Raw genomic sequence first — 10123 nt, 5'->3', positions numbered from 1 at the left:
CTTGCCAGCTGAAGCAGGAACTGGCTAAGGCAGCTGCTCCCTGGTCCGACCATCACAAAGCAAGAGACCCAAGAACTAGAAAGGTGAGGCTCACGGAGCCATTTATCCCTCCACCCTTCAATTAACCCTACATGTGTTTATTGGCCAGGTTGGCACAATAAACTACCTCACAGGTTAACTTACAGAAGCCGGGTCTGAAAACTTTATTGATAGAACACAATCTCCTGTCTAGAGTGATACTTCCTAGGGTTTCCTGTAAAGGCAGGACCTAATTCATCAACGGACTCACTATACCTCTCTATGGACCTAGTGTGCCACAGTCATTTAGTACTTAGATGTGGGCTCATTCTACCTTGTGACACCTCTGGCATTTAGGACCCACAGGTGAGGAACTATTTATTTGACCTTCCTTGGGAGTTGGTTCTGTCCTTCATGGATGGAAATGACTCTTCTTACTGGTTGCTGTAAAGATAAAGAGGTGCTGTGTGGAGAGCTCTTCAAACCACCCCAGACAGGCAAGAAGTGTCCCATGAACAGTAACCTGTTATGAACACACAACAGTGACCTTCATGGACAACTTTGGTTGATAGAATCCCAATTAAGAGGCTGATGAAAATCTTCTCAGTACTAGTTGCTGGAATTAGTGCTATCTCTTTGAGCCCCATTAATGCTTCTTTCTGTTCTACTGCTTGATTCCACCTTCACCCCAGCCTGGTCAGGGTTCTGTTCCAGCTTTCTCCCTGAATCCCTATTGCTACAGCGAGTGTCCGGGTCCCAGATCTCAGAACTTAGTTCCTTTTTTCTCACATAGCTACCCCTTGGGTGCAGCCCTCCCACCATTCAACCAGATGCCCCAAACATGCTCCTTCCTCGCTCCATTACACCATCTGGAACTAAGACACCTCTCCAATTTCATTGTTGGGAGTGAGGCTTCTACGGTCACATTAGACTGAGATAGTAGATAATTATTTGATTATTGCTCTAATTCATCCACTGGACTTCTCTGAATCCCAAGAAGGAAATTTCCACAAGGCCCAAAGTCTTCTAGGGCCTCAAAGACTGTCTGTTGAGTCGCCCTGATGGTTCAGGTAGCATACAACTTTCATGGAGGGTGACGGTGGATGCTCACTGGGCTGAGACCCTGTGGCCTGTTCCTTTCCAGGTATCTTCTCTAATCCCGAGTTCTTCAGCTATGGGGTGGAATCCTATGAAGCCTGCAAGAAGAAGTCTCTGGCCAGAGATATACTTGATGAGCAGAAGAAGGTCCGGGAAGCCGACTTAGTGATATTTCAGGTTTGTGTTCCCTCTAAAATGTGTATTAAATTAGAGTCTACACATGTACAGACTCATTCTGCTCCTCAAAGTTGTGCTAAGTTTGCACACATTTGAACACATATCAATGTTCTACTTAGATCAGAAGCTGCCTGTAGCTGATATCACTTCTGTGCAATTGCTGGCCCTCAAGTGCATAGTATGGAACAACTATACTTTAGGGCAGTGGTTCTCAACCTTCTGAATGCTGCGTCCCTTTAATACAGTTCCTCATGTTGTGGTGACACCCAACCATCAAATTATTTTTGTTGCTACTTCGTAACTGTAATTTTGCTAGTTATGAATCAGGTAACCCCTGTGAAGGGGTCATTTGACCCCCAAAGGGGTCGCGACCCACAGGTTGAGAACCACTGCTTTAGCCCAATGGCCCGCAAAATGTCTCTGCTTGCAGATCTGGTTGCTTTCCCTCCATGTATGTGCAGGGGTTGCTTCGAAGCCATATTGGCCTACATGGCATTTGTCAAGACAAATCTAGCCTCTATTTGGTTCCTCGCTGGCCCTATTCCTTGTATTTCTTTGCAAATTGCCCAGGGAGGCAAAGCACCGCAGAAAGCACCTGTCCCACTAAACCACAGCTGTGGCTTTTGCATATCCAGGTCGCTATCTGCAGTAGGCAACTGAGCAGCTGTGAAGCCATGTGCGTGATTGTAAGCCGGGGGCAAAGCAGACACACGTGCCTTTGAGGGAGTATTTCTAAGGCAAGCTAGGACAAGGGGGGAGCTTATTCTACAGACTCTGATTCCTTGCCCCTGAGAGAGAGGCAGTGAGACAGACCATGGTGGGGCTGGCTGTAGGAGCACCTGGACCCTTCAACCCTCTCTCCTGGGATTTGCCCTGCTGGCTAGCTGGTCTCTTCCCCTTGCATACAAGTGACCGAATTCTCTTGGTTCCAAATCCAAAATTTCCAAGGAGGAGATTTGATTGACCTGGATCGACTCTTGCTTCTCTCCCTTCTTAAGAGTAGAAAGTGGCTGGGAGAAAAGGTACCTTCTGTTGGGACCGGCTTTCTTGTGGGTGTGAGGGGCAGGGGCCAGTGGGCCAGGTTGCAAAGAAAATGGCATGTTCAAAAGGTGAAGGTCACAAAGCCTCTGTGCATTTCCCATCCTGGTGGGATGCGGGGTGGAAGTGAGGGTGTTTTCCCTTCCCAGTCCAGCCCTGGCTTGCCTTGTACACCTCTCCTCAGCCCTCCTTTCCTTTGCCAGATGACCTGGCGAGACTGACGTGGTCAAGGGGCAGGGCATTCTTTCATCCTGGTCATATTGAAGGGCTGGCAGTAGCTCCACCTAAGTGGCCAGATGACCAATCACCTGCATAATATTGGCCACAGCAGGACAGTGGGGTGCACTGTGGGAAGGGCCTCGTCTGATGGTCTCGCTGGACTGCTCTCAGGGCCGTCCTGCTGCCACACTGACCCCAAGCCTGCCTTCATGGAGACTTTCGTCCTTGCTCTCCGTTATGAAGTGTGGGTAGTACTGCAGAAGTGACGGAGGTGAGGCTACAGCAGGGCACTGGGAACCCGTCTGAAACCTCAGGGAAAATAGGGGGAGAGAACTGGCATTAGCCACTACATTTGCTTCTGCTTGTATCTTGCCCCAGTTCCCGCTGCACTGGTTCAGTGTGCCTGCCGTCCTAAAAGGCTGGATGGACCGAGTGCTGAGGCAAGGGTTTGCCTATGAAACCACAGAATTTGGCAGAATCACTTTGCTCAAGGTACATGTTCTGGGGCCAGCCCTGCTGAAGTGGCTGATTGTGTTTGTATGTGGATTGGGGTGTGTTCGTGTGTGTGTCTTGGGGGACTCACCAAGTTGTGTTTCTAGTTTGTCTTATTACCATTCCTAATGGCAGAGTCCCACACACCAGACATGCATGAGGACCACATCGTTTATGAAGACAGGGAGCCTTCACTCTAGTGGGGACATAGACATGCCCAGGCTAGACATCCAAGGTTGGGGGTGGGGGCAGGTGACCTCAGAGCAGGTAGAACTCCAGAAAGGGGTTTTACCTCAGGATGAAGAGTCATATCAGGCTACCCGTAATCTCCCTGGGCATCCAATTCCTCCATAGCTGAGCAAGACAAAGGGAATTCCTCCCTGTAGGGTGAGGTCTTCAGGAGCCCTTGTAGCTGCTCAATGACTGGGAGCTATGGGTTTATTACTGAAATTAGTTCTTACCATTAAAGGATTGCTTTGAATGTAAAAGGCCTCAGAAATTGTGTACAATGGTCGAGTGACTATCCCAGGTCCCTCTCAGACTGTCAGGTGGTGTGCATGGACCAGGTTCCTCTCTGTCCTCATTCCTCTGTCCTTTGCTTCAGCCAAGCCCCTGTCAAGGACAGCTCTCCTGTAACCTGGTTCCTGTTAGAAATCTGAACATGTTCACATTCACTCGGTCCATGCATTCTGGCCACTCCCATACCTCATGTTGGGATGCTGTTGTCACCTGTGGCCAATCACAGGATGCCAGAGTCAGGATGTTACAATTATGTCTGGTGCTGGGGGGAACTGACCACAGATGTTCCCTCCTGATCATCACAAGCCCTTCAACCAACAACACATACCTGCTGTTCTTGGGCCCACGTCCTCTCCTCTCCTCTCCTCTCCAGGGTAAATTGGCAGTATCACTAACCAGAGGCGATCAGCTATGGAATGACATGAAGGACACAATCAGTTCTGATTTGCAGGCCTACCTGTGGCCCCTGCCGGTAAGCAGATGTCACAAGAAATGAAACTTGATGTGAGCTTGAAACCCACACTCTTGAGTCTACTTGAATGTAGAAAATGAAGCATGGTGCCCTTTTAAATGCTCTGCTTAGCAGCACTGAATAGCTCAGCTGATAGACTATCTTAGAATCATATATGCTATTTATATATTCTATCGGTTGATATTGTTTGGATGGAAGTTAAACTGACCTAGGGAACCTGACTTGGGTGTTGTGGGTGGTGACTCACAGAGCCACAAAAATTAGTTTTGATTGGTCAGACAATGTCCAAGACATTCTTACGATGGATTAATCTAGAATGAGGTAGGTCTAGATATGTAATGTGTCATCATGAAGTATTGTTCAAGAAACATCATTAAATGAAGAACAATACATTTTAAGCAATCTATCACACTATTTATGTTTAAAGAACATAATAGTCCTACATGTATAGGTGTGATAGTTAAGTTTATTGTGCCAACCTGGCCAATAGGAACATGCAGGATTAATCAGGTTGCAGTTTGATTGGAGGGCGAAGAGATAAATGGCTATGGAAGGCCAGCCCTCGTCTCTCTTGCTCTCTGGTGATCAGAGCGTGCTGGAGCGTGCTGCTGCTGGAGCTAGTCCTCTGCCTCAACTTGTGAGCTACACTACCTGTGGGCCAGGCCAGCCCATGGATCTTGTTGCTAGAGCTTGAGGCTCCTGAGAGACCTGCTTCGCCACATTGCTGGTGCGTACATTGCTTGAGCTTGAGGCTGGTGGATTATGTAGCCTTGCATTGCCTGCGTTTGATATCCCATCTGGGCCTGCTTCGCTGACCTCCTAAGCTACTGACTGTTGGTGACCCACCCTGATGCTTGCTGCCTGTGGGCAGACTCTGCTTGCCTTGCCCCAGGGAGGACTCTGCTGTCTGCTTGCTTGAACTTGGACCTGGCAGCCCACGTAGGTTGAAGGACTTCCAGTATGTTCACTGTTCCACGGTAATGAGTTGGACAGAACCCTCTGTACTGCTGTGTGGACTAATTAGCCATTATATTCCTTCTTACTGTACAAATCTATCATCTATCTACCTATAATCATAAGTGTCCTTGTTTCATTTTTCTAGAGAACCCTGCCTAACACAATAGGGTTATTGTGTATAAATATAATACACAATATATATCCAGGAAACATGGACTGAGAGGAAACACATATAACTGTTAAGCAATTATTTCTGAGGGTGAGACAAATAGGACTGATTTTCTGCCTTCTGGGGGTCAGTGTGTGTGTGTGTGTGTGTCTGTGTGTATGTCTGTGATCCATTTGTTAGTGTATATGGTCAGCACGTAGGACCTGAGGGGATAGGCCTGGCAGTGCTAGGTTGGGTTTCCAGGCACAAGGGAAGGAGGGGCCTTGTCTGCACTTCTGAAGGCCTCCCTTTAGGCCTCTGCTGGCCAGTCAGGCCCAAGGGTAGGGGTCCAGGTACTCTGGGCCATGCCTTCCCCATTGCCGCTCCCCTCCAGCTTTCAAGGGCTAGGAGCTTCGCTACCCAACAGCCCCAGGACCTCTTCTCAGACTGTTTGGCCTGGGTGTAACCCAGCACCTGAGGAGATAGGGAGAAATGTGGCCAACCCTTGACTGGCAAGTGCAGGGTCTGGATGAGCAGCTCCTCTGAGTAAGGACAAAGCTGGGTACAGGAGAGAAGGGCGTAGACTCCATGCCAAGGTCTTGCCGACCTCTCTCCACACTCGGAGAAGTTCCAGAGCCTGGGGTGGAACTGGTTTTCATGCCCGTGAAAGGATATTTACTGGAGATATTGCATATTAAATCATTGGCACACCTTCCAGGGACCCACAGTTGAGAAAGGGCAGATACCATGAGTGTACCTGCTTTATAGGAAGCAACACAAAGGGGAGGAGTGTGATGTCCCCAGGGGAGGAAATGGCCTTTGAAAGGAGAACAGTGTAATATATATATATAGTTATTATGTATAAATATAATATATATAAAATACACAATATATATCTAGGATATATGGACTGACGGGAAATACATGTAACTGTTAAGCACTTCTTTCTGAGGGTGAGACTAAGATGATTGATTTTCTGCTTTTATATTTCACTATTATCCATTTTTTCTACATCGTGTAATTTTGAAACCTGGCAGAATTCCAGCTTGACTACCGAGAGGCAACAGACCAGTCGGCTTGAAGAGAAGGAAGCTCAGGGTTAGGCGGTGTCCTTTATCACTGTTCTCCTTCCAAAGGCCTCCCTCCTTCTAGACGAATCCATCATAAGAACGTCTTGGACATTGTCTAACCAATCAAAACTGTAATTTTTCACTTCAGTAGTGGCAAAGATTGTAGCTGAATCTCAATTGTAATAATAGAAGTTGGAGCTCCTAATTATTCAAATGGCTCCTCATTGGGAAAACCTGCCATCTATGTAACTTTAAAGGAGCCCTGGTGGCATACCGGTTCTACATGGGGTGGCTAACTCCAAGGTCCACAGTTTGAAGCCAGCAGCTGCTCCAGGCTGGAAAGATGGGGGCTTTCTAGTCCTCTGTCTCCGGAACTCGTAGGGGCAGCTCTCCTCTGTCCTGTCGGGTTGCTGTGAGTGCCAACTCGATAGCAGTGAGTTTGGGTTTTCTGAGTTTTAAGTAGTATTAAAGTGCTTCTAAAGGCTTTTCATACTATTTGTCCTTTAATCATTTAAACAAGTGGACCTGGTGGGTTTAGTTTCTAACCCATTCTTTTCTCTCTCTGTGGCTTCAGCATGGTGTATTGTACCTGTGTGGATTTAAAATCTTGGCCCCTCAGATCAGTTCTGTTCTTGAATTTACATCAGAAGAAGAAAGAGAGAGTATGGTGGCATCCTGGGCCCAGAGGCTGAAGACGATTTGGACAGAGGAGCCCATCAAGCCGCGTTGTACCTTTAGGATATAATAACGCTTTGTAGCGTGAGACCAGCACTTGTGCATGCAACAAGAAGATCGTGTTGTAATAAAAGAAAATCACACCAAAGTTAAAGATATGAATGCATGAGCCAGGCCAAATCTTGCAGTACTTAATTTGTTTTTATTGTTTTCTGGGCCAACCCATATCATTATTTACCAGTCTTCCATTTATTTAAAGTCTACCGAGTGTCTTCCCATTTGTTAGATTTGTTCGTTTGTTTTATTTTTAACTCAAGATTTTTTACTTTTTTCTTTTAGTATGAAAGTTTAACCCACCCATAGCTATTATTCATGTTGTTTGCACCTTTCTATTTGCACCATGCTATAAAGTTTTAATTGCTCAGCTAATTAATATGTATTTAACAGGATTATGTAATGGTTGCCAATGACTATTTCATCACATTTTTTGGCAATTCTAAAATTTTATTGACAATATTGTGATTAAGAAGTGATTTAAAATCTGAAACACAATTGTATGTAGAGATTGAATACCTAGACATAAAAATATTCTATTTTAATATTTATTAACATTGCCTTTAAATATTTTATATAATTTGAAGTAACTTACACAATTTAACTTTCATAGAGTGGCCTCTCTGATTATTTTCCTATATGATAAATCAGTATCACATGCTTCATAAATCCCTGTCCAAAAATATCAATTCCTTCCTTTATCTGATAAGCTAAATTTTACAAGTGTAATCAAAGGTAAAAACAGTCTTTTTGAAACACCTTCCACAATTTATTAGTACCAAATATCTAATTCTTTTCCAGAAAATGGGGCTATAAGGTACCCTTTCATACTAGAAAATTATTTTGTAATTATAGTATGTGCAGATGCAGATACTCTGAAAAACTTCAATTTTTTAATCAAAATCCACTTTCAGTTCAATTAATTCTAAATTTTTGAACTCAGAATAATTCAGGAGAACCTCTGAGGGAGGTACAACAGCTTTGTGGCCAAATCAAATCTTTTCAGAGTTAATTCTTATAAAGGCAGTTTTGATCCTGCTCTTTCAAGTAATGCAGTGGTGGCAGGCGAGGGAAAGGCAAATTTTGCTTCTACTTTCTTCAAAGACTTTTTCCCTTGACTTAGGTGGGCTTGAGAAAACCCAAGAATTATCATCCAGAGTTTTTGCCATAGGAACTATGTTCCTGAATGTTTGTATCCCCAAGAATGACTCCCTTTTATCTCTGTGTGGAGAATTGCTTTCTCTGGTAAAATCTTTGCTTCTCCTGGGGAGAGAAAAGATGTGGTATGAGAAGAAGGTTTGTCATTTCAGGACGGAGGGGGCTGTCTTTTGTGCTCTGGTAAAGTTTTCAAGTGCAGTTTGGGGCTCTTTCTCCCGCGGTCTTCTGGGCCCAGTGCTGGAGCAAGGCCTTCCTGCTTACAGTTGGAGTTTTCCGTTTTCTCAGTAGTCTGGCGTGCACTTGCGTCACGGTGTAAATTAAACATTTCTTTCTTCGGGTCCCAGTATGTGTGCTGCCTGTGATCCGTTGAAATGCTTCACCCTCGGAGAGCTCTGCTCTTCAGATGGTCATCTTGAGACGGGTTCTTTGTTTGGATTTTTGTAGCTCTATTTTGAGATCGCTACATTCTTTCCTCATCCATTCAAACCATGGATCTTCATTCAGTCACAAGCTCAACTTTTCTACCTCCCAGTTTGATGTAAGTGGATTTAAATTCCTCATCACCTCCTCAGGACGTGTTTCTTATCGAATGGAGCATTTCTTCCAAAGAATCTTATTCTCTTCTTTAGCAAAGTGTTCTCTTTTTCTCAACCCTGGCGAACCCTGGTTGCTGCCAGAGCCCTGTAGATGCATCCATCACCATGAGATCCACAAGACTTTGCACCTACCGGCCTGGGTGATCTTCCTGCATTCGGCATCATTGCATGTGGCTGCGTGAGTCTGGAGAAGGACGAGTATTGGGCTGAAGGACTTGAGTTGGACTGGGCTGGGATGTTTTCTTGATAAACAATTACTTCTTGGTATAAAGCTCTTTCTTACACTTACATGAGTGTCACTGGATTTGTTTCTCTAGTCAACCCAGCCCAGCACAGGCTGCTAACTGCAAGGTCCACAGTTCAAACAGGGTTTTCTACGCCTGTAGCCAATGACAGTCTCAGAAACTCCCATAGGATTGCTATGAGTTGGCGTGTACTGGATGGCAGTGAGTTTGGTTTTACACTTTTATTCTGAAAAGTCTGTGAATTTTGTGTCTGAGACCTTTCTCTCCAGCTTGTCCTCATCTCTATTATGTGTCATACTCACTTCTTCAACATTGTTCAGGGCCATTCTCGTCTTAACTTGTTTTTAGTCTCTTTAAAAAGAATTCTCGTCAGACTCTTTTTTGAGACTCTCTTCTTCAGACCCACATTCAAGGCCTCATATTTTAGCATCTTTTTTTTTTTCAGGCATCTTCAAATTATCCCCAATTGTCTGTTTGCCCAAACATTTTTTTAATCTTTAGATTCTTTAAATGCCATTGTAGTTGCAGCTTATTGAACATTCAGCCAGATGTGCTGTGGTGCTCACAGAGGTGGATCACGTCTTATAAAAATTACAAGGAGCTTTTTCTTTCACTGTTCTAAACATTAAAGAAGTTTATTTTAAACTCGAATTCAAGAAGAAGACAAGGAGAAAACCACTTTACAAATTAGAAGTTATGATTACCAGAGAATGAAGGGTGTGGATGCATAAAGAAATCCAAATATATTTAGATGACATAGTGATACGGGCAAAGTCAAAACAAGAACATGATAGAATCTATAGTTAGGGTTAGGGGTAAAGAGTTAGGATTGGGGATAGACTTAAAAAATGTTTAGGTCCAGGGTTTTGTGTAGTGTTATGGGAAGGGGTAGTGGTTGAGCTAGGACTAGGAGTAGTGGTAGCTACTAGTAGTAGTGTTATGGTATGAGCTAGGTTTAGGACTAAGGGTTAAGGTGAGGTTTAGCCATTGAAATGAGTGTTGACCTTGCCCTAGTAACTCTAGTGTTAGAGTTACAATCAGGGTTGTTTTAGGGTTACTGTGAGGGATTGTGCGAGGGCTAGGCATAGGGCTTGGTACAGCACCAAAATTAGGATTAGAAGTGGGGGTTTGTTGTAAGTATAGACCTTGGGTTTTGTATAGTGCCAAATTCATTTAAAAAGGTCATG

At 44.7% G+C, this 10123-nt stretch overlaps 1 protein-coding gene and 1 pseudogene across 1 annotated transcript; one reads left to right on the top strand and one right to left on the bottom strand.

Moving 5' to 3' along the window:
* Window positions 1-442: 442 nt before the first annotated feature.
* On the top strand, window positions 443-6953 carry LOC101659703 (ribosyldihydronicotinamide dehydrogenase [quinone]-like). Its single transcript, XM_013003965.1, has 5 exons — window positions 443-536; window positions 1163-1293; window positions 2929-3042; window positions 3935-4033; window positions 6783-6953. Exons 1-5 carry the CDS (start codon window positions 443-445, stop codon window positions 6951-6953), a joined length of 609 nt encoding a protein of 202 aa, XP_012859419.1.
* A 992-nt stretch (window positions 6954-7945) lies between these two features.
* LOC115872375 lies at window positions 7946-9262 on the bottom strand (annotated as a pseudogene).
* Window positions 9263-10123: the final 861 nt, after the last annotated feature.

The sequence above is a fragment of the Echinops telfairi genome, unplaced genomic scaffold, assembly GCF_000313985.2.
Source record: "Echinops telfairi isolate 266 unplaced genomic scaffold, ASM31398v2 ScPeMD7_7424;HRSCAF=8462, whole genome shotgun sequence".
NCBI lineage: Eukaryota > Metazoa > Chordata > Mammalia > Afrosoricida > Tenrecidae > Echinops > Echinops telfairi.
Note: the sequence above shows the minus strand (reverse complement) of the source record. Positions and strands in the feature narration are given on the sequence as shown.

Excerpts from the sequence above, each read along its gene's own strand:
- LOC101659703 (XM_013003965.1), top strand. The coding sequence starts at position 443 with ATGACTCTTCTTACTGGTTGCTGTAAAGATAAAGAGGTGCTGTGTGGA. Across the intron at positions 3,043-3,934 it reads GCAGAATCACTTTGCTCAAG|GGTAAATTGGCAGTATCACT; the intron begins GTACATGTTCTG and ends TCTCCTCTCCAG. Across the intron at positions 4,034-6,782 it reads CCTACCTGTGGCCCCTGCCG|CATGGTGTATTGTACCTGTG; the intron begins GTAAGCAGATGT and ends CTGTGGCTTCAG.